General features: G+C 35.1%; 1 protein-coding gene, 1 long non-coding RNA gene and 1 other non-coding gene across 4 annotated transcripts; all 3 read right to left on the reverse strand.

Moving 5' to 3' along the window:
- Positions 1-1,333: 1,333 nt before the first annotated feature.
- LOC104787589 (uncharacterized) lies at positions 1,334-4,262 on the reverse strand. Its single transcript, XM_010513197.2, has 7 exons — positions 3,859-4,262; positions 3,551-3,679; positions 3,261-3,461; positions 2,463-2,559; positions 2,054-2,157; positions 1,891-1,942; positions 1,334-1,754 (listed from the first exon to the last, which is right to left on the reverse strand). Exons 1-7 carry the CDS (start codon positions 4,092-4,094, stop codon positions 1,503-1,505), a joined length of 1,071 nt encoding a protein of 356 aa, XP_010511499.1. The 5' UTR covers positions 4,095-4,262; the 3' UTR covers positions 1,334-1,502.
- Positions 4,263-5,892: 1,630 nt separating this feature from the next.
- On the reverse strand, positions 5,893-7,323 carry LOC104787590 (uncharacterized). Of its 2 annotated transcripts, none has more exons than XR_767987.3 (3): positions 7,089-7,323; positions 6,346-6,577; positions 5,893-6,272 (listed from the first exon to the last, which is right to left on the reverse strand). It is a non-coding gene; the product is annotated as an uncharacterized LOC104787590 (long non-coding RNA). The 2 variants fall into 2 exon arrangements; XR_767988.3 differs by having other exon boundaries at positions 6,346-6,590; positions 7,089-7,284.
- Positions 7,324-20,555: 13,232 nt separating this feature from the next.
- LOC147944683 (small nucleolar RNA R71) lies at positions 20,556-20,662 on the reverse strand. The gene has a single exon (XR_015558774.1). It is a non-coding gene; the product is annotated as a small nucleolar RNA R71 (small nucleolar RNA).
- Positions 20,663-25,361: the final 4,699 nt, after the last annotated feature.

Consider the following 25,361-nt stretch of genomic DNA (forward strand, 5'->3'; position numbering starts at 1 on the left):
GAATATGATCTGAAATAAGTTTAAATGGATTTATTTACTTTTTCTATATTCGATATTTTTTTTTGTTTCGAATGCAAATTGAAAGAACGAAGAAAAAACTAATTATAAACTTTTAAGAAAAAAAATCCTACTATATTAATTGAGAAGTACAAATATGAAACTAAACTTAAATGTGTAAAAAATTACATTCAATTACCATTAGAAAAACTTAATTAAAATTAATAAATAAATTAAATAAATATAATTAATTAAAAAACGAAAATCATGGATACATTATATAAAATAAATTGTGGAAAAGTAAAAAAAATTCTATTAGAATCAAACTAATCCGTATAAAAAAAAAAGTTAACAGCTAAGATTTTAAAAATCTAATCAAATAAAATTTACAACTATAAATTTTATCCTACTGTATATTAATTAGGAAGTATAAATATGAAACTAACCTTAAACTGTGTAAAAATTACATTCAATTACCATTAAAAACATAATTAAGTTTTTTAATTAATTAAATAAATAAAATTAATTAAAAAATTAAAATCGGGGACACATCAATAAAATAAATTGTAGAAAAGTAAAAAAAAATCTATTAGAATCAAAACTAATTCGTACTTAAAAAAATTAACAGGTAAGATTTTAAAAACCAAATCGAATAAAATATACAACTACAAATTTTATCAAAATAAATTTCTACCACAGGTTAAAATTATTACAGACAAGAAAAGGAAGCCACCGACAAAAACAACGAATATTGTTTTCAAAGAAAACAATGAATATTGTTTTCAAAGAGACTTTTTAGAACTTTTACTAGCTATATTTAGTTGCTCTTTTTTACATGTTAGTAAGGATTGTGTTTAGTTGACAAAGGGTTAAACAATTTTATTCATTATATACAAATGTTTTATTGACAGATTTTCAATAAATATTTTTAAAATACAAAACTTATATTATAAGCAAACCAAATTTTTAATCACAAACTATTATAAATAACATAATAATAAAATAAATTATGACAAATTTTTATTAAAAAAATATTCAGCCTGCGGTTATCCGCGGGTTAGTACCTAGTTATAGTGTATTTGACAAAAATTTGAATCCAAACAAAATACTGAAACCATACAAAACATAACATATTAGATTACATTACATTTTATATTAGATACTACTATTTTTCAAAAACCCAATTTATCCAAACCGATATAATATGAAAAGGTTAAATGAATTTTTGGTTTCAGTTTATATTCTATTTTTAATGAACTGTTACTAATTTCATCAACTGATTTAGTTTTTTTCTTTGATTTTGGATTAATCTATGTTACATACTTGAACCTCAGAAAATAAAAACCCACTGATAAAATGACCAAATCAGTGTTTCCGAATATAAATTTGTAGGTTATTAAGAGCTCCCAACAGCACAAAGTCTTGACACCAAAATATAAAAAAGAAAAGATGAGAAAAAGAGTCTGGGGCATTATGTTAAACAATTCCAAACAGGGTTTTTGTTCTCACTTCCGCAGAAACGCGACAGTTGCCACACGCGATCCTACAGACCCACCAAACATGAACGTTGGGTATGTCCTAACGTGGCTGAGATACTCAAACGGAGGTTGTTCAATTCTGCTTGCAGCTTCAGAGCCAGAGGAAATCGCATTGGTCCCGTCGTTTCCATCTCCTCTACATAAGTTGGATTTTCTGATGTTGAAGTTCTCCACTTCTTCCACCAGTTCGTCCTTTGTGTGGTTACAAGATGTGATGACCTTGAACAGAAGCAGAAATAATTCAGAGACAAGACATAGAGGCACTTATTTAGAAACCAATAGCCTTTTGGTTTCTTTTCTAACAGCATAAACTTATGTGCGCCTAAATCTTGTTCAGGAGTTGAGATGTTCTTACCAATATTCCACCAGGAGCAATCAACTTGGACACTGAATCCCAATACATGACTCTGAAACAGACAAATGGAAGTGTCATTGGTAACATATCTTCTAATTGTGTGCTCAGTAACAGAAAGAAATTGTGGTAATTTACTACAAAAGATAGCAATCTAAGGAGGTACCTTTTGACAGGGCCATCAGGATGCAAACCAATAGCATCTAAAGTTCCTTTGTCCATTACCAGCTTGAACTGCTGTTCCAATTTTGTGTCAAGGATATCATCAACCTAAGAGAGCAAACACGTTAGTTCCATACTGTTGAGCACCTATTTTATGTCTCGTGATGCTCATTACAGTAAGCATAGCTAGTTCATAGAGAAGACTTTATGTCCTGTACAACTAGATGCTAATTGCATGAAACATACATATCCCATTGCTTAAGAAAGGCCAGTTACCATTTTCGAGAAAGAAGAGATATAGACAGGAAATACTGATCATTGTGCTAATTATAGCACTTAGACTTATATGGAGGAAGACATCTTGTTGTGTATTCTGCAATTATTTTCAATATTGAAGCTAAACAAAGTCATACCATGAAACGGATATTTGGAAAGCCATCACGTTGGGAAAGATGTTGAGCGAGTTCTACCGCCCCTTCACTATAATCCGTCCCGGTTAAATCGGAGAACCTGAGCCAGAAAAGTGGAAGGATGATGAGATTAATAGTGTCAAACTAGAGTAGATTATAAACATACGATTTTGGTGGGAATTGGAAATGTGCCGGTGTGTAAGCATTCTGTTTAACTAAAATTATCAATGATAAAGCTTCACTGCAATATCACTCTCAGGATAGTTTAGGATTCCATAGTATTAACGAAACAAGCTCCAGGGGACAGGGTTAAATGTCTTAAGTATACAGACATAGTAACATTTTTGTTTCACTGCTTAGGGTGACTTAAGCCTCTGAGAGAGGCTGAATTCTGAATTTCTATACTATCTTCTATAGAAATTATTCTTTATTGTAACAAACAATGGTTGCTGTCCATGTGAAACAGCTACAGAACCTAAAATCATCGAAGTTTACTGTGGCCGTAGATAACTCATATTCCCAAAGGCTAGTGATATACGGCAAACATCTAGGGATCCTCTATAAAGAAGGAAGTCCATAGAAGATCTAGGCAGCAGACAAAATTCTAGTACATGAAGACATTATGATAACTTTTATATCATAAATGCTACATGATTCTAAAAAAATACTCAGACTCTCACCTAGTGGTAATCGAGCTAATGTAATATAACAAATGACGTAGTACCCATAGAGTTTCCTCGATTTAACAAAACATAGTTAACCATTAAAGGCCAAAGCATGAGGAAATGTTGAGAAACTCACCCCTCCTTAGCAAGTTGATGAAGGAGCAAGCCATTTCCAGTACCAAGATCAAGCACATTCCAACTAGACAAATACTTATCAGCCTGATCATTCACCTCTGATGTAACATCGTTGTCAGAAACAGACATGTTTCGTTGAGAAATCCCAATACACAAGTCTTTAGTCCAAGAAGTAACAATCTCCATAACATCATCCCCAAACCTAAACTTGCCAAGAGGAAATCATAAAATCTAAATCACTTCCACCTAGCTATAGATAACAAAGATCTACAACAGAGATCTGAAATTTACCAAACTTCACCAGCATGACCATGCTCCCTGAAATTTGTCAGTTCATCCGAATACGCTGCGTCCCAATAGCTTTGAAGACCAAGCATTGATTGACCTCCTCCATCAGCATCTGGCTCCTCCTTATCAGAACTATACACACACCATTTTCAAATCATCAACAGATTCGTATTTAAACAAGCGCTCGTAAAACCCTAAGATCTACTAAATAATCAAAAATCCCCAAATTTCTCAAATCCAATCCAAAACTGTACTCGATTCTTCCCATTTTAGCAGATACAATGATCTCTCTCTCGAGAGAGAGGGGAAACCTGTAATCTGAAGAGACACGGAAGTTAGCGGAAGAGAGAGCCTCGGCGGCATCGGCGTGACGCTGATCGTCGTCGAGAGTGCTTCCGTACTCGCTTTTAATCGACCACGAATCCGCCGCAATAGATCGATCGTCGTCGGAAGCCAAACTATCCGTCGTCGTCAACGCCGCGGCGGGTCTCGCTTGTTGTTGAGGACTCGTCTCAGGTTCTTCCGGTAGCAATCTGATTCCCGCCATGAGAGAGATTCAACGCCACAAGAGAAAAGGATTGTACGGTTCCTTTTTTTTTTTTTGACGCAGTCGAAGAGATGAAACAAACCAAACCCCTACTTGTGTATTTCCTCTCTCACTATATCAGAACAAAATGTTTCTTTCTTTTTTTTTGGTGTGATTCTTTCTTATATTACTTTGAGATATAATAAATACCAGATATTTGTTATAAAAAAAAGTTTCATTTTGCTAAAAAAAAAAATACCAGATATTTGTTCTATTGGCTAATAAATAATCAAATCCATTATTTTTATTCTTCCATGAAACTCAAAAAAATAATGAAACTTAAAGTTTAGAAATCCAATATATCTTATATTTTTTTGCAATATTTTTGTCGGGTTTTTATCATCCATTTATGGCATACATTAATATATGAAATAATGATATTTTTTAAATACTCTCTCTTTCATAAAAGGTGTTATTTTGACACAACTCATACAAATTAAGAAAATATGAATTATACATATTTATCTCTATTTTATATGTGATTAATAATTTAAATTCAATGAAAATAAGCTTTGGGGAAGGGGGAAGTGTCTTTCGTCAAGCGGTTACAGCACTACCATTACGACCGATCCCACGGCGTTCGACTCAACTAAGTTGCGTTACCCTGTGTAGTAGAGACTGGTTACAGATAGAGTTTTGTCGATTCAATGATGAAAAATAAAATAAGCTTTAGGTTAAGGAGTAAATTAAGAAATTTAATGTAAAAACATATTAAAATTGTTGAGTGACACTCTTTGTGAAAAAAAAAAAGAAAAATCTTTAGAATAGTACTATTTGAGAAACATATGGAATTTTTATTTAATACTAGGGGATAATCCGGGCTACGCCCGGTAAAAAAATCTACTGACATGTTATATCTACATTTCACAAAAAAACGTAGAGTATTCCTAGACTCCGAATGTTTAGAAGATTTTTTGTTTTTTTTTTCCATTTTGTAGTCATAATATATCATCTATAATGTATGTATGATGTTAAAATTATAGCATCTGATAATTTATTTTGCTCATGACAAAAAAAGGAAAGTTTTGGCCATAAAAGTCTTAAAAACATTAGCAATGCCTTATGCTTTCTAGATCTTTTGGTCATCATCATCAAACACTGAACTAAAGAAGTTGTTCATGCCAGCACCCTTTTCACTAACTGTATTTTTTTCAGAATCATAGTCATCCTTCAACCCTCTATATGTATATCAAAGTAATTATGATACGGTATATATCAACCCAATTATATGTCAAAGTATCACCTACCTGGACATCAAAATACGCCCAACTATCGCAACCTCTGCAAACTATGAGATTTTTTTTCATGGTACGGTATAACTTTTGGATCTCTACCATGGCCGACTTGTAAATGAATTTCTTTTGCTTGTAAAACATTTGATGGGTTCGAGGGTAGATTATAGAAGGACACTAGTAAAAAAAACATGTATACCCACCAAAGAATTCATGGCTGAGCCCAATTATTCGTGGCTATAAGTAAAAAAAGTCACGAATAGTCACAAAAAAAAATCGTAGATATAGCCTCGTAACTAAATTATTGTCGTGACTTTTCATGGCTATGAAGTCACAAATTTGTTACTCATGATTCGTGGCTAATCTTAGCTACGAAACTATCACCATTACTTCGTGGCTCCCTGTAGCTACGAAACTATCACCATTACTTCGTGGCTCCCTGTAGCTACGAAGCAACCACAATTAATTCGTGACTAAACTTAGCCACTAATTTTATAATCATCTAGTTTCGTGGTCGAATAGCAATATTTTAACATAATCATAAGTAATCTTATCTTACATATGACCAAAAGAGCTTACTAAATAACTGTTCTTCTTGTCTTACATATTACCAAAAAGACTTACAAAATAAAAGTCTAACTGTTCGAAAGTTTAACATAAAAGCTATAAACATCATAGCAACAGAGGGTTGTCTAACTTTAAGAGACTACATGACCGATGCAACCAGCTCGTCCATAACCATTCCCACGTTAGTATTAAAATCTCCAACATTGGTGTTGAGTCACTTGAAGTTAGTCTCCAAAACAGAGATCAGACCTTCCGTGAAAATTCCATCTTTGCGTCAGTGTATCCTCCGCACAAGATCAGTGAAGGCTGGTGATTCCATCTCCAAACCAGACTCAATCATCTATAAAAACAAAGAGGAAACATTAGTACATATATTAAAGTAAATAATAACATATGAGAAGTATAACACTTACCATCTCATGCTCAATCTGCAAAAAACGTCGAGGACATACACAATGCTTGTGAACCCCTATGCCATCATGATTAGATAAGTGGCTTCCAGCATTCTTTCTCTTCTTCTTTTCTGGTTCTGTTTCCCAGTACTCCACTAGAGTGTCCTAATCAGCCTCGCCAATGTACATGGGTCTCTGATTTGTCCTCTTCTTTTTGCTGATGCGCTTGTGTGTGGCTCCTGGTGGCATCCATCTACATTGCAGATCTTGCAATTAGAAGCACAAATAAAAAAAATCCACAAAGTTGAGTAAAATTTAAACATAGAACAAAGCCAAGTTAAGAATCGACATCTACAAATCCTAACCCACATAAACATGTTCGTAAGACATTGAAATGAGTAAAAGCTCAGAAACAATTACACAATTAATTACACACAGTTAAAGCAAATACATAAGTAAAGTTATAATACAAAAATCGAACACTTATTCATGTTTAAAATTCATAATCAAACATATCTAAACATCATCTGAGTTGAAAACGTGATAAAATCAAAACAAAAACAACAATATGAACAAATCAAATCCTAGAAAACTCTAAACAGAAACAAAAACAAAAGATCTAAGCAGCCTTAGAGAAAGAGAAAAAATAGAGCAAGGAGACAAAGAGGGAAAGAAACATAACTGGTAATTAGGGAACACTTCTCCAATCGGAAGAAAAAAGAAGAAGAAGAAAAAGAAGAAGAAGAAGAGACACCGTCAATTACCTGCTGGACCTGACTCGGAAGACTGTGGGCGACGACGGCCAGAGAGAGTCATTGCCGTTCGTCAAGGAATAGATCGGTCGGAGCTGGTTTTAGATTAGGGACAACAGCTTCAAGCGAGAACAAGAAGAGGCGTTAGGGTTTTTAGATTTAGTTTCTTTTTTCTAAAAGTGTGGTGGTGATATAAACGAAGAAGGAGAAAAAGTAGTATATTATAATACCCTTAATATTACTATTTAGCCAAAATTTTCATTTAGCCGGGAAACTAAATTAATTGGTGGAGTTGTGAGAAATTAACTGCTGGGATGGAGGGAAATTATTTGGGTTTGTCCACCCAAACCAAGTAAACTTGGTTTAAAAGAATTATTTAATTTCAATGAATTTTGATAACAATTTTATGATTTATTAATATTAATTTTTATATGATTTAGTAACACTATTTTTCTGATATAATAAAATATAATACACATAATTTGATAGGATAGCCACAAAAGTACCAGAAAAGAATTAGTGGCAAGGCCTTAGTCACTATTTAGCTACTAAAGATTTTAGTGGTTAGTGGGAGTCACGGTTTAGCCACTAATACTATCGTGTCTATTTAGTCACTCAATCTTTTGTGGCTATTATGTGACAAATGTTGTCACGTGCTATATTCGTGATTATTTCGTGGCTAACTGGTCACGAAATTGCTACTAATAAATTTAGTGGTTAATTTGTGACAAATAAATTTTTAGTCACGATTGTTGGTGACAAAAACGTGGCTATACGTTTTTTTTTTATTAGTGGGAACGAAAAAGCAAGAAGTTAGAGTGAAAAAATGTAAATCATCCATGTAAACTACAATCATAAAAGACATGAAAAAAATATCTCTTACCCAAATTTAGTCCTTGATTACAGAAGTCGATTGATGTGCATTCCCATACATGATCATTGCCATCATCGAGAACATGATTCATCAAAGAGACATGTAACTTAACCATCAGACATCAGTCCCATCACTATATATTTTCTGAGTTAGTTGAATATGTCAAATAAAAACAGGAAAAAACTTGACAACATGTTTAAAACATATGACTATATTAGCTTCTGATTCTTATATATGTCATCTGACCGAGCTTTGTTACATTCCCTTGTTGTGCTTTGAGGAAAACATATACGAAGCCGAACTAACTTGTCACCAAGAAATTATTCATGTGCCAACCACTCGAACGATCTTCAACCTCACCCTTTGAATTAGCATTTTATTCACTTGTATGGCTATATTTGTGATGTTATCTTTGTTATTGACATCCCTTCTTGTTGGGTTTCTGAAAAAATTGTTTTGTGTGTCATCAGACGTTAATGCTCTTACGAAAAGAAAAGACCTCTAAGGTCGGCCGATGTATAAACGTTTTCAGTTTCAGTTTTTAGTATAAGTGTCAAATGGGCTGTCCATTGTCCAATGGGTGTGTCCATATGGGCGTTTCTGTTTATGGGCTATGTTTGGGCGGTCCACAATGGACAGTGGTCCATTTGGACAATGGTCCCAAATATGCCCAAGTCCATTTGGACATGCCCATTGGACAACCTTTTCATTTTTGAGGTTTCTTTTATTTTGTGTTTGCTGTTTAAAACATTTCTACTAAACCAAACATGTTTATTTATTTATTTTACAAATCTGATATTTATTTTACAAAATCTTATTTATTTTACAAAATCTTATTTATTTTATAAAATCTGATATTTATTTTACATCTTATTTATTTTACAAAATCTGATATTTATTTTACATCTTATTTATTTTACAAAATCTGATATTTATTTTACAAAAACCAAAGTGTAGACATACGAAGAAGCACCAAGGCTTCTCCATAACTTACATCGAGTCTGAGTGAAAACTAAATGTTCTAGACAAGAAGATTAGCTAGTCATAATCTCATAACTCAAAAGCCAAAGTCATAATCTCATAACTCAAAAGCTAAAGTCATAAACTCATAACTCAAAAACCAAAGTCATAATCTCATAACTCAAAAACCAAAGTCATAAACTCATAACTCAAAAACCAAAGTCATAAACTTAGACAGCAACAATATTCCCTTCCTCTTCAACAAACTTGAACTCTTCATCACCTACGACATTCAAATCAATAAAGTTAAAAATTCATCACCTACAACATTCAAATCAACATGCAAATAAAAAGTAGAATTCTTACCAACATCTTCAAATCCTCTAAACCAGTTTCTTGCGCAGATTAATGCTTGAACATTAGTTGGTAAAAGGCAACTCCTGTATTTATTAAGAACACGGCTGCCAATACTAAAAGATGATTCTGATGCAACTGTTGTGATAGGAATACTCAAGACGTCACATGCCATCAATGCAAGCTCTTTAAATCTATTTGCATTGTCTTTCCAATAACCAATCAGATTCAAACTCCTAAATGAGACCATATCTAACACCTCCTCGTCTAAATAGGTGTCTAAAGGGGATTTACCATTACCACCAGTCTTTTGAGAAATGTAGGAATAAAATCCCTGAAATAATGCACAACAAACAATTTAACATCCAGCAAACAAACAGAGATAAAACAGAGATAAAATAGAGAGTTTACTTACATCATATCCATAAGGAACACTCTTTCTTGGAACTTGTGAACTGGATGTGGTAACGTTACTTGTGCTTTTCTGATAAGCTGTAAGAAGCTTCACCATTTTGCTGCGGACATGGGCCAACTTTGACTTACTGGTTGAAGGATCCAAAGTGTTGTAACAATATTCCAGAAATGGAAACTTTAATCTGGGATCAAGAACTGCAGCAACTGCAAGTATGTCACTGAATTCTTCCCAATACTTGTCAAATTTCTCATTCATATCCTCCACCATTTGACAAATAATCTCATCACTTGAATCTTCATGATCTCTTAACCAACATTTAATTGCCCACACTTGCATAAAATACAAGTTTGCTGTTGGGTAAGATGAACCAGAAATCATTCTTGTAATTTCAGCAAAAGGTTTTAGAAGATCACAAATCGATTCTGCTCTTTCCCACTCCACATCAGATGGGAAATTCTTATAATTCCTATCTACCTCTGCTAGGTTTCTTAATACATCCTTCAACTGAATAGCTCTCGAAAGCATTAGGAATGTAGAGTTCCAACGAGTAGAAACGTCTGAAACCAAACCAGCTTCAATTTGAATTCCAACTGTTTCCATACAGTTCTGAAACAAATCAATCCTAGACTGAGATCCCTTGACATACTTAATATTATCTCTGATGTTATCCAAAGTTCCACTAAGCACATCCAAACCATCTTGCACAATCAAATTTAAGATGTGCGCTGAACATCTTACATGAAAAAATTCCCCATTGCAAACCAAATCTTTTTGTAGCTTTCTCTTCAAAATACCTTGCATACTATCATTTGCAGAAGCGTTATCTACTGTTAGAGTAAACACCTTCTTCTCTATTCCCCAATCTTTCAATAACTCAATAAGCTTCATTGCTATAGCTACACCAGTATGAGGAGGCGGAAAAGCACAGAAAGATAGTATCTTGGTTTTCAAAACCCAATCAACATCTATGTAGTGAGCTGTTAAGCAAATGTAACCCTCTATTGTTATAGCTCTCCACAAATCCGTTGTCACACTAATCCTACCAGAGATTTTACTTAAAACTGTCTTAAGCTTACTTTTCTCCATCTCAAAAATCTTGAAACAATCTGATGCTGCAGTATTTCTACTCCAAAACTCTATAGAAGGATTAGCATAAGTAAAAGCCTCCCTAATCTTTTCATATTCAACAAAGGAATATGGGAGATTATGCTGAATTAAAGCCACTGCAATTTTTTCTCTAAAGACAACCATATCCAGCTTCCTATTAATGCTAGGTGTGCTCCCAGGAGTCTTTGAACAAGATCGCATATGGCGATTCATGGTGTTAGTACCATTTCGACTCAGATTCAAACAATAATATCTCTTACAGTGTTTGCATGTAACATCATATTTACCAGCCTTAGGTCCATCAACATGTTTCTTTCCTAGTGTAAAGTTCTTCCAACATCTAGCATGACGTCTACTAGAAGGTTTTGAACTACTTGTACCTTGTTCAGTAGAAGAAGCAGTTTCCTGAGGTACAATCTCATTTGCTGGTGGCATATCTTCATCAGCCAAACTGTCTTCATCAGCCAAATTGTCTTCATCAGTCAAGTGTTCTTCATTAGCCAATTGATCAATCAGATTTTGACTATCCAAATCCATTATCCTAACCTGAGAGTAGCAAAAAAAAACCAATATACTTGACTATCCTTCTCGGTAAAGAATTAATCAATTATTAAAGTATAGAACAATTATTAAAGTATAGAACAATACCATGTCTCCTTCTCTTTCAGCAAAATTCTGGAACCATACGAGATGTTCTTCAGCTCTTGTACTTGGTTGAATCAATCTGAAACGCAAGGAATATCAAAATGATAACCATGTAAGAGTCGTATATACGTATAATTCTCGATGAAATGAAAGAGATGATGAACTCGATGATGAACTCTTAAAAAACAAAAGCTTATCATATTTATATACTCGATGATGAACTCTTAAAAAACAGAGAGAGATTGATTACCAGAGCAAGAGTGCTGGTACCAAAGTAAAGTCTAATGTTTCCCGTAGTAATGATGCTCAGCTTCAAACAATCCCAGCTTCAAACACCTGAATTACATGTTACGCAATGCTATATGAGAAAGATGAATGAAACAATCAGAAATTTACAAGCTTAGAGCTTTAGAAAGAGACAGAGAGACAAAGAGTAAAACGGGTGATCAGGTTGGAGACTCATGCTCAAGCAAACTTGACTACACACCTCTATGGTTAGAACTTCTAACAAAAGCTTCGTGCTTTACAGGCACATGATCAAGTGACTAAGTAAGGCAAGATACGGCTGTAAGAGAAACATAGAGATTCGAGTTTGTTCCTTATCATCTAAACAACTTAAAAACTACCGAGAAAAGCATTCTCAATCCCAATCATTTGTTTTTTCAGTGTTTTGCATCAAAGTGTGTTTTATAATAATGCCCATACATATACATATGTAACCCTTAGCCAAAGCAATAAGCTTTGATCAGAAATGAACAAAGTAAGAATTCTGAGTTAAAGATCAAAAACAAAGTCTACACTTCTATTATTTTTGCGATACACCTTGAACTATTAAGGATCAATCAATCACTCATTCAAAAACACAAAAACGTTGTTTCATTGCTGTTTATGAGAAACAACGAACCAGATCAATCAATCACTCAATCAATCAATGCTATTGTCTCTCTATGCATAAACCCATTTACTAAAAAACCCACTAGGTTCATAAGCTCAAATCAAGTTCGTACCTATGAAGAGGTACTTGGAGATCTCACGGTGATTCTTCTCTGATATGATCTGCAAATACGAGAAACAAGGGTCAGTTTGCTTTATACTCAGCATTTGGAATCAGTATTGGATTAAGGTAACGAGTGATTTAGAGAGCAGAGATGCCTACCATGGTTGCGATGAGATTGACAGAGGAAGAGGCGACAGAGAAGGTGACTGCGTTTGTATGTGTTTTGCTTTCACTTCTTCTGCGTTTGCAAGACGAACACGAGAGAAGAAGAAGAGAGTATCTATGATGAACGATAGTTGAATCCTCTCATCTGATGTGAAATTATAAGAATTTGATCTGTAAATACGATTGTAGAAGAAGAAGGAAGAAGACTTTGATGATCGATTGTAAAATCTAATTTTCCCCCAAAATTACATAACCCTAGAATTTTAGAGAATTGGGCATGCCCAATGTCCATATGGTTTTGCCCATTTGGTCATGGTTCAAATTTGGTCTTTGGACCAATAGGACCATTTAATTATTGGGCATGTCCATAGCCCGCCCGTAATAGTTTGGACTGGTCTCGACCATGGGCCGAGAGCCCAATTGACAGCTATAGTTTTTAGTTTCACAAGTCACCGAATGGTAAGAAAAAGTTTAAGAGTATTACCAAAAATATAAGTTGAAATCATGTGATGAGTTATTTTTGGTTCCGTACTCCCTAGTTTTTTGTGATATGTGGCCGAGGATGGAGACTAATATTACGTACTCATGATCCCATAACTTTAGTATTTTTTTAACTTTTCTTATATATTGTGTTTGATTTCAAAAAGAAAGATACCTCAAGTGAGTAGGTAAATAGTCATGGCATTAAAACGACAAACAAAGTCTATTTAAACACTCATAGCCCTTATAAAACCACATCACATTTGCTGGACATAATTTTCTAGCTAAAGAACACGCTTAGAAAATATTACGTACAACACGTTGATCTGTAGCCATCTAGCACTCTAACTTTGTAATGTGGCCCATGTTTGCGATGATTATCAAGTATGGCTTGAAACTTGTACCCAGAAAAATCATTTCAAGATTTCGAGTGAGTGGATACTTTTTCTCTTTGCATTAACCATGGTCTGAAAAAATAAAGAAGTTAATTAGAAGTGTTAGGAAAGGGAGGGTCAAATCTATAATCTTAATCACCTTGGTTAAACCCTGCTTGACTTGACCAATTCAAAGAAGATTTGAATATACCTTCGAGGCAATAATTAGTAGGAGCTGTATGCGTGTTTTGCTTTTCCATGCTTTTTGAATATTCTCTTCTGAATCACAGGTTTGGAGGGTAGCAGCGCTTTCTTTCTTCACTTGATGTCCTTGTTTGTATACACACATACATCAATTTTGTTAGTATAAATACAACTGCAAATAATAGAAAATGGCAAGTTGTACACCGTAATATGAGATTACCTAGAAAAAATTCAGAATAATATGTGGATGGGAGAATTAAGAAAGATTGACCCGATCGAGTTGAATGGATCAGTAGCAAACAGAAATATCCTCTTCTAAATCAAATGCTAATTTTTTCATCTCCGACTTAGTTTTCATGGCGCTTAAATATGCACAGAAAATATTATACATAGTCTTCATGATGCTATCCCCTTGCCTACTTCCTCTTCTTCAAAGAAAATGCATAGTATTCTTGTAAGGAACAAACATTAAGTACCATACTTTTTTGACTCACCTACACAAAGTGTGACAAAGTCTAATGATAAAGTGGATCAACCGCAAATGCATCTGCTAGAAAGAATTGTTATTGAAATATATTTATTCAAAGTTTCTACGAAAGAGAGAAAGGAGTTAAGCTGTAAATTACCACTGCAAGTTCAAAATTCATGATCCAATATTACTATCTACTATTTGAGGTAGTGTTCTTGTATCAAAAACCTTCTTAAGGTCTATTTTTAAAATGCATGTTGTATATATAATTTAAACTTGCATAATGATTAAGAAAAAAAAGGAAAGTGTTAATGAGTCACACGCTTTACTCGTTCAAAAACCAGACTCTATAAATTTCACTCTTCACATGGTCAATGATTTGCAGCTGCAAAAACAGAAGCACTGTAAAAACAAAACAACAAAAAGAACATGGCAAGAAGTGAATTATAGATGTACTAACCAGTGCTTTAGGATCATGCTCATCTTGTCTTTCTCCAGAGCTAGAGTTGTGCGAAGACAACTTAAAAGATTCAGAACCCAGATTCTTTGGATGATATATGATGTTTCATCTTTGGTAACGAATTAGCCAACAAAATAGACTCTATGCAAAAGCGTTTGTACCTGCTCTGTAGCTCTCTAGCCTGCTTCGTCAAGTCTTTTCTTCTAGACAATTTTACTGTTAAGTTTCTCACTCAAGTAATCTTCGGTCCATTCTATCCATGTATCTTCTCCGTCTGCTTCCATAAATTAGTGAAAAAGAGATGAAAGAGTCAAGATTTATAATGTATATATATGTAATCCATAAATGAAAGAAAACAAAAGCAAAACTAAGTTCAGAATTAATGATGTAAATCTCTTCTTACCTGCTTGGCTAGCAACTCAATTATAATGCATGGGTGTGAGAGTCACATAAAATGTTTTTGGTGTTCCATGTTCAGGAAGCTCTGCTTTAACTAAACTTCAAGGGACTACAACTCCGGCTAACTCAAACCGTAGACACACTCACCATTCAATCTCATGGGAAAACAAAACCGATATATATATATATATATATATATATATGAAGCAGAAAGCGATTAGGAGAGACACACTCACCATCCATTAGTTCAGTGGCAATCGTTGAGAAGAGGAGAGCAAGTGCTGAAGTGCATATATGTATTGTAATTACCAAAGCTTCATGATCTTGTTCTTGTGGCCATTTAAGAGAGCTATATATCAATTGCAAACATAGAAGACGAAGAAGAAGTCATGACGTTTTTTAATATAGAAGTTTTCATTAAGATTCGGGTTCTAAGATCCAAATCCAATAAGACGCACATCTATTACAGAAAACGAAGCATAGATAACAAAAACAAAGAAACCCTAGAAAGCAGAATTTAAGAGAGATGTCCTACCAAGAGAATCCAGATTTTAGATTATTATTGTCGGATATTACGTTTACTTACATGGAGGAATTGGACATGGACATCTCTGATCTCTGTCACCTTCTTCGTTCCGCTAGCTTGCCTATCGATTTATTATTTTAGTTTTGCATGAGTATGCCCCTTTCTTCGATCAGTTTCTCTATGTTTTTACACAACAATTGGAAAACCATTGACGGCTCTGGTGGCGACGGAATTTGGAAAACCATTGATGGGCCTCTGGTGGCGACGGTTCGTTTTTGGTGGAGACAAAATCTAGCCGCCGTTGATCGGATTGGAGAGGTAGCATTGAAAAAGAGAGTTAGATTAAGGGGGGGTTATTGGTTTAGGATTTAGAAAGAATTTGAATGATTTTAAAAGTTATGTAAAATATGTTGTTATTCAATCAAGACTTTTTAAAACTCTTTAAAAATTTGGTGTTATTGGTTGTGGATTTGTAAAAAGTTATCTAAAATCTTGATAAATCTAGTGTTATTGGATTAAGAGTCTTATAAAGTCATTAAAAATTTTATGTTATTCAATTAAAACAAAAGAATCATGGATTGTTAATGAATTCAAATTTTGTGTTATTGGTTTAGGATTTTATAACATTTCCTTCATAACAAAAGTCATGAAAACTCTTTCATCAAATAGAAAGATTTTGAAAGATTTTATGAAATATTTTACAAGATTAGGAAACACAAATCAGCAAGATTTAAAATAACTTCCTAAACAATCTCTTATAGAATCCTTCATTTTTACTTTCTAATTTTCTATGATTTAAAAAATCAGCAAGATTTTTAAAAACACAAAGTCATTAAAACTCTTTCTAAATCCTAAACCAATACCTCCCCCTAACTGATGGGGAGATTAAGTGATTCTTTAAAGTGGATTGTTAACTCAAGGGACGATGAATGATAATTAAGGATTATAGTTTGATGATTAAGAAAAATAAGAGGAAGAAGAATAGACATATTTAGGCGATAATAACGGGATTATAGATTTTTTAGAATAGAGTTTTTGCCTTTGCCACGTGGCAATCTAAAAATGAGTTTTAAAAATCTGACGTGGACACTCTCAGAGGGCTCAATATGTCCCTTTTATTAGTAGTAATATAGTGTTACAATATTTAAGGTTTGATTTTCTTTTACTTTTTTTTTGTTGATACTATATATATATATAGTTACGAGCATGAGCCCTGTGAATATAAAGAATTGAGCATACTAAGAGATGTTGCCTAATATAATTAAGAAAAAAAAGATGCCTCATTTATATGAAAAACATGACTCATTTATATGAAAACAGTATATAAATAGACTAAAAGAGTTAGGGAGATGAAAAACTTGTTTATTAGAATTAAGGAAACGAAAATGGGTTCGACGGAGGCACATGGGACCTGATACCCCCAGATCCAATATGAGAGTCCTATCTTAGAACTATCAGGACATAGGTCCGCCGCGGACAAAATCTCGATTACGTCGTCTATGTATAACTACTAAGTGTGATGTTTTTTTTTTTTTCTGAAACTTTAAATCAGTGTGATGTATTATCTAAATTCTAGACTTATGTGTGATTTAGGATTCTCAAACTTAATAACAGTAACCCCTCAAGGAAGGAGTGGTGGTTTAGCTTTGATGTGGAAAAGTCATGTGTCTCTCTCCCTAATTTCAAAGGATGAGAGACTCATTGACATCTCCGTAACTCTAAATAATACATGTTTCCACTTGTCTTGTGTGTATGGTCACCCAACTCAGAGTGAACGTTACCATCTCTAGGACAGATTAAAAGCCCTATCATCATCTCGTCTAAATACGTGGATGGATACTCATTCGAGATTTTAACGAGATACTTTCAAACAAAGAAAAATCTGGAGGACCAGCTTGAGAGGAATGGACATTTCGAGAGTTTAGAGAGATGATCTCCATTTGTGACCTTTTAGATGTTCGATCACGAGGAAATAGATTTTCTTGGGTGGGTGAATGCCATTCACATACGATCCACTGATGTCTAGACTGAGCAATGATAAACTCATCAGGCCGAGCACATTTTCCTAATGCAGAGCTTGAATTTTTGGATTATACTGGTTCAGATCATAAGCCTCTACTTCTTCACTTTAATGAGAGGCAATTTCAACGTCGAAGAGCCTTTCAATTTAATAAACGTCTCTGTGATATTCCATCTTTCAATTCAGTGGTTAAGGAGGGATGGTCAATGGAAAACAACAACAGTGATATCCCCATAAACCAAATAATATCTAGTTGCAGACAAGCCATGGCAAAACTGAAGCATCAATCAAACTTAAATGCTGAAAAAAGAATAAAAAGTCTACAACAGAAATTAAACTTGGCAATGGAGAGTCCAATCAGACAAGTACGGCAACAGATACCACTATTGCAGGAGCATCTAACGAAAGCTTAGAATGATGAGAAAACATTGGAAACAAAAAAGTCGTAATCAATGGATGGCTGAAGGTGATCGTACTACTCAGTTCTTTCATGCCTTTGCAAAGTCAAGATATGCACAAAAAAGGATGATCTCTATTTTAGATGGCCAAGGAAATCTACTTCAGGGGGATAAAGATATTGCTGAGCACGCGCAGGAGTATTTTACTCGAGTTTACTCTACCAATGATCACCATGTCTCTCCCCAAGAACTGGCTGATTTTGTCCTAACTGTAACCAATGATATCAATGTCAGTTTAACGAGAGAGTTCAGTGACAAAGATAAAAACGATGCAGTATGCCTAATTGGGGATGATAAAGCACCTGGCCCAGATGGCCTTACAGCCCGCTTTTACAAACAGTGTTGGGACATGGTAGGATAGCATGTAATTCAAGAAGTGAAGTCTTTCTTCAGAACTTCAACAATGAAACCAAGCATAAATCACACAAATATTTGTATGATTCCGAAGATAGATAATCCAACAACCCTCTCTGACTATCGACCGATAGCTGATATATCATGGTTTTTGTGGTTTTTAACCATGATATAAGGAGTCTTTTAGAGTCTTTTGATTTGTTTTCTTGGATGTTTTTGAGTCTTTACAGGTTTTCTAGGATTTTGGCATGAAAGGAGCAAAATGGAGCAATTAGAGATATTTTGGAGCAATTCATCAAGGAAGAGAAGTTGGAATCGGATCAAAGCATGAGCATCGATCGACACCAAGATTTGGAGCATCGTTCGACACCCTCTTCAGACGATGAAGAATCACAAAATTGGAAGTTTTACAATTCTGCCCTAAAGTCTTCCAAATTGCAACATAAGTCCCTAACGTGTTTTAGGACATATATATATAGTTTTTAGGTTTTTAAAACCCTTAAGTTATTTTCTAGCAAGTTTTATTTTTCTGCAACCCTGTGAGATTTTGAGAGCTTTTTGGGGAGAGAGAGATCTGCTTTGTAGAGAAGAATTCTTGAACTCCTTCTTACTCTTTTTAATCTCTATTGCTTATTATTCAGAAAAATGTTTTGTTCTTCATTGATTATTATGTCTGAGTAGTTTGCTTGTTAGGTTTAGGGTTTTTCATAGGGATTTTATGAATTATTAGATCTGTTTATTTAATTCTTTATCTATCTAGATCTTCATCTTAGGTTGTTTTTCATATTAATTCTTGATTGATCACCTAGAATTAATACCTTAGGAAAATAAATTGATATGAGAATATGATTGATTTTCATGATAAAACCTTTTGATGAGCAAAATTATTTCTTGCAAAGAGATTTGATTTAATAATTTTGTGAACAATCTAACCCTGATTTTATTGCTGATTTTTAACCTAGAATTTTACAAAGAGATTTGGATTTTCTGGTTTTAAATTTAGATAATATTTGTAGCGAGAACTGATTTATTTTACAAAAGTGTTTAGAGTTCTAGATCTGTTCTTAATTGTTTGAATCCTATTTATTTCCTGATTTAATATTTCATAATTACCTGAGAAATTCCCTAGGCCTAGCTTTGTGACCATCTGAATTTACACAACTTTTATTTAATATTTTGCATTGCTTTTCTTTATTTAAATCAATTTGTTTAGCATAATTATAAAACTCTATAATTCATTGTGTAGACTTGAGTCCTTGTGAGTCCTTGTGGAATTCGACCCCTTAGTATTACAGTGATCTCTTAATTTGAGAGAGTAGCTCAGGGTTAAATTTGAACATATCAAATTTTGGCACCGTTGCCGGGGACTCTTTGATCTACCATTAGATTTGAGTTTTTGATTTTGTCTAAATTTTTCTTTTTATTTTCTACTTACACTTTTTTGTTTTTCTTCTCTTTGGTGTTTCAGGTGCATGCCTCCTAGACCTCACACAAGGAGCAACAAGACTGGTCCTACTGTGAATCTTTCAAACCAAGAGTTGGGAAAACTTGAGCGTGAGAACCGAAAAGCAGCCAAATCTCTGAAGATGGTTAACCAAATCATTCTGATGTAAGATGAGGATGGTGCTTTAAAGGAACAAGATGGCCACTTGCGCAATGAGCAGGGCCAAAAGATTGATGGCAATGTGATTGCTGAAATTGCTGTTGTCGACGAACCAGCTGATGGTGTCGACGGTGTCGATCGACACCAACAACAGGGTATCGATCGACACCCCCTTCTTGCAGACGTACGTGGAGCTGCCAACCACGTCCAGAACCCAGTTCGAAGATAGGACCAAAACTGGGATCTGATCAGGACCATTGCTGACTATAACCGGGCTGATCTTGTGTATGAGAACCGGTCTGCTATTGTTCCTCCACCATTCCAGAGGAATGATTTTGAGCTGAAGCCTGCTTACTTTCAACTGGTTGGGCAGAGACCTTTCTCAAACCTGCCCCATTAGAAGCCTCTGGACCATATTGAGCACTTTGAGGATATTGTGACCAGTATCAAGGCTAATGGAGTGACTGAAGATTTCATATTCTGCAAGCTCTTCCCATACTCACTTGCGGAGAGGCGTCTCAGTGGTTGAACCAGTTGCCAGCTGGATCTCTGACAAATTGGCTGGATATCAAGGTGGCTTTCCTTAACCACTTCTATGATGATGCAATGTCAGATGAGCTGAGAGTCAAGATCTCTTCATTCAAGCAAGGACATGATGAAGCTTTCAAGGCAGCTTGGGTGAGGTTCAAAGCTTATCAGAGGGACTGTCCACACCATGGTTTTTCAAGGGTACAACTCTTGAGTATCTTCTTTAGAGGGTGTGATTGGAAGTATCAGTTAGCCTTGGATGCTGCAAGTCATGGGAACTTCAAGACAAGATTTCCAGAAGATGCTGAAGTGTTGATTGAGAATTTGGCTTCTAGCAATAGCACTAAAAGAGCTGATGCTGAAAGAAAGAGACTGCATGGAGAGTTTGATTCAAACCAGCTAGCTTCTGTTAATGCCAAGCTTGATTCAGTGCACAATCTTCTTGTGGGAAAAAAGTCAGTCCAATTTGCTGCTGAAGTTGAGATATTTGAGCCAGAGTCAGAGAATACAGAGGAGAATGTCAACTATGTGTATGGAGCTGGATATCAGGGACAAAGATTTGGTAATCAGCAAGACAACAGACCATACAATGGTGACCAGAAGCAGCAACAGAACAATGGCTATACAAGGACCGATGGGAACTCATCCTATCAGTCTCCACCTCCTAAGAATTCTTCAGAGAGTAGAATGGAAGCCATGCTTGAGTAGGTTTTGCAAGTACAAGAGCAATTGACAGTGACATTCAATGGGAAGATTGACAATGTCTACATTGAGCTGAATGGGAAGATAGAAGCATTGAACATTCATGTCAAGAAGTTAGAGAATCAAGTTATTCAGACTGCTGGGTCTGTCAAACGACAAGAGGGTTTTCTTCCTGGAAGAACTGAGTCAAACCCCAAGCATGCTTGTAATGCCATATCTGTGAGGGATGAAGATGCTGTTGAAATTGCTTCTGCAGAACAGGAAGAGAAATCGACCAAATTCTCGGGTTCAGATGATGGTATCGATCGACACCACCTGGGTGTCGGTCGACACTCCTCTCAGACGAACCCAGAAACTGCAAAATCTCAGGTTCCACCTGCTGCAAGGATCTACAAGCCTAAGGTTCCTTTTCCCAAGCCAAGAAAGTCTAAGCAGGAGATGGAGGAAGCTAGATGCAAGGCAATGATGGACAAGGTGATGATTGAGATGCCATTGATTGATGCAGTGAAGCTTTCACCACCAATTAAACGCTATGTCAAGAGAATGGTATACAATTGTTTGAGCCCTGAAGAAGGAGCCTTGCTAACTAAAGATGTCAGTTCAATTCTGTTGAACCAGCCTGTTCAGAGGAAGAAGGAGAGAAAGCAGGAGGTGGTTGTCTCTAAGGAAGTGAGTGCAATCATTCAGTGTAGAACTGCTAAGAAGTTACCAGATCCTGGAAGCTTTGTACTTAATTGCTCAATCTCAGTAGGAAGGTTTTCTCACTCACTTTGTGATCTTGGCTCTAGCATCAACTTGATGCCACATTCTGTTGCTGTGAGACTTGGGATGACAGAATTCAAGCCAACTCAGATTTCTCTAATTCAGCTGATCGCTCCCGAAGAATTCCTGAAGGTGTTTTAGAGGATATTCCAGTTAAGGTTGGCAACTTCATGATTCCCACTGACTTTGTGGTGCTGAAGTATGATCAAGAGCCTAAAGATCCTCTCATCTTAGGAAGATCTTTCTTGGCTACAGCTGGTGCCATCATAGATGTGCAGAAAGGACACATAACACTGAATGTGGATGGATTGAGTATGAATTTTGAGATGAATAAGCTGAGGAGGGCCCCTACTATTGATGGACAAACTTTTTCTGTTGAAAAAGTTTCTACTACACGAGCAACATGCTCAGTGTCGATCGACACCACCAAGAGGGTGTCGATCGACACCCCTCCACGACCGAGACAAAGCTTGTCCAAAACTGATGCTCCAAGTCAGAAACCTGTTCCCAAACAGAAGAGTCACCACTCCACACTCCAGAGTCCTCAGGTAAGGCAAAGGTATGCATCTTCTTTACCTAAACTTCCTCCTATCATCAATAAGACCTTCAAAGATATAAAAACTGTTTTACAGTTAACCAAGCCACGAGATTATCGTGGAGCGCTTGTTTCTTCTGTTGATGATTTTGCAGGAATGAAAAGAAACTCTACCATCCCTAAATCCCGCCCTGGTCTTGTTCCTCACATCCTTGGCAGACCTCATGCACCTACTGCTTATACACCACCTTGGATGAAGAGGTCATTCTCTCAGAAGCATTCAATGCCATGCTCTGATCCACCGGATGCCTGAGCTCCAACACAGTCAAGCTAATGACTGAAAACAAGCGCTTAGTGGGAGGCAACCCACTGGTAGGTTTTTCTTTTTCTTTTGATTTTGATTTTTATTTATTTATTTTATTTTTGCTTTCCTCTTACTTGATAACACTGGGGACAATGTTGTTTAAGTCTGGGGGAGGTTAGTTACTAACTATGTTTTCTGTTTTTGAGTTTCAGTTGTGTCAGTCAAAACCATAAAGTTTGAGTCAAATTTTTCAAAATTTTTCTTTTTGTCTTTGGGTATTATGATCTTGACTAATGATTTCTCTTATTTGGCTAACACTCTAATGATTATTTGTTTATGCTTGATCTCAGAACTGAAGCTTAGAAAGACTATGAGCCTTATCAACAATACTGAAAGCCCTTATTCAATGGATATCTGATTGATCTAACGTTGTCTCAACTTTTATCAGGATTTTAACTAGACTTAATCTCTTACTTTGGGGTTGGAAATCAGTGGACTAGACTTCTTCTCCAGGCCATACAAGACAGTGCAATTTTTCAAAGTATGTCTCCCCTCTCTCTTCCCTTCAGTGCTTTAAAAAAAAAAAAAGAATAAAAGATGAGATGATTTTGATCATTTTAGAGAGGTAGGTAAATTACCTGTGACCTCATTATTCTACTCTTGAGTCAAATGATCACACAAAGCTTGGAAGCGAGGGGTAGGTAAATTACCGATGACCCCGGTATTCGCTTACACCTTTGAAAAAAAGAAAAAGAGATTGAAGTGAGAAAAGGGAGAGGAAAGGAGATGTAAGAAGAATGTCTTGGCCTGAAAAGAGTCCATATGCCACTGTTCGATACACCCAAGGTAAGAACTCACCTGTACTTGCTTTAATTTATATAATGAGATGACAATGGAGATTTCAGAGATTCCAAAGGATTGTGGGATTTGAGTAAGGAATGTCGATGCTTATCATGGTTGAGTATAAGAAGTAAGTTCTTGAGTCAGGTAAATGAAGAGTATGAATAAGAATAATCTGCAATTGAGTGAGTTCCCTGTTTTCAAACCTCTTTCACAGGTCTAAGTTTCTGTTTTGCTTGAGGGCAAGCAAAGGCTAAGTCTGGGGGAGTTGATATATCATGGTTTTTGTGGTTTTTAACCATGATATAAGGAGTCTTTTAGAGTCTTTTGATTTGTTTTCTAGGATGTTTTTGAGTCTTTACAGGTTTTCTAGGATTTTGGCATGAAATGAGCAAAATGGAGCAATTAGAGATATTTTGGAGCAATTCATCAAGAAAGAGAAGTTGGAATCGGATCAAAGCATGAGCATTGATCGACACCAAGATTTGGAGCATCGATCGACACCCTCTTCAGACGATGAAGAATAACAAAATTGGAAGTTTTACAATTCTGCCCCAAAGTCTTCCAAAATTGCAACATAAGTCCCTAACGTGTTTTAGGACACATATATATATATATATATAGTTTTTAGGTTTTTAAAACTCTTAAGTTATTTTCTAGCAAGTTTTATTTTTCTGCAACCCTGTGAGATTTTGAGAGCTTTTTGGGGAGAGAGAGATCTGCTTTGTAGAGAAGAATTCTTACTCTCCTTCTTACTCTTTTTAATCTCTATTGCTTATTATTCAGAAAGATGTTTTGTTCTTCATTGATTATGTCTGAGTAGTTTGCTTGTTAGGTTTAGGGTTTTTCACAGGGATTTTATGAATTATTAGATCTGTTTATTTAGGATTCTTTATCTATCTAGATCTTCATCTTAGGTTGTTCTTCATATTAATTCTTGATTGATCACCTAGAATTAATAAATTAGGAAAATAAATTGATATGAGAATATGATTGATTTTCCTGATAAAAACCTTTTGATGAGCAAAATTATTTCTTGCAAAGACATTTGATTTAATAATTTTGTGAACAATCTAAACCTGATTTTATTGCTGATTTTTAACCTAGAATGTTACAAAGAGATTTGGATTTTCTGGTTTTAAATTTAGATAATATTTGCAGTGAGAACTGATTTATTTTACAAAAGTGTTTAGAGTTCTAGATCTGTTCTTAATTGTTTGAATCCTATTTATTTCCTGATTTAATATTTCATAATTACCTGAGAAATTCCCTAGGCCTAGCTTTGTGACCATCTGAATTTACACAGCTTTTATTTAATATTTTGCATTGCTTTTCTTTATTTAAATCAATTTGTTTAGCATAATTATAAAACTCTATAATCCATTTTGTAGACTTGAGTCCTTGTGGAATTCGACCCCTAAGTATTACAGTGATCTCTTAATTTGAGAGAGTCAGGGTTAAATTTGAGCATATCAATAGCTCTTTGCAATGTCCTCTACAAGATAATTTCCAAGTGTTTAGTCCAGAGATTAAAACCACATCTAAATGGAATTGTTTCTGAAGCACAAGCTGCTTTCATTCCAGGACGCATAATCCAGGATGCATTCCCTGAAAGTTCGAAAACGTGTTTCACAAACTTATATGGCAGTAAAGACGGATGTTAGTAAAGCATATGACAGAGTTGAATGGAACTTTTTACAAACAACACTGCAACTTTTTGGTTTTTGTGATCAATGGATTGCTTGGATAA

This window comes from Camelina sativa, chromosome 5, assembly GCF_030686135.1.
Source record: "Camelina sativa cultivar CO46 ecotype springtype chromosome 5, ASM3068613v1".
Taxonomy (NCBI): Eukaryota; Viridiplantae; Streptophyta; class Magnoliopsida; order Brassicales; family Brassicaceae; genus Camelina; species Camelina sativa.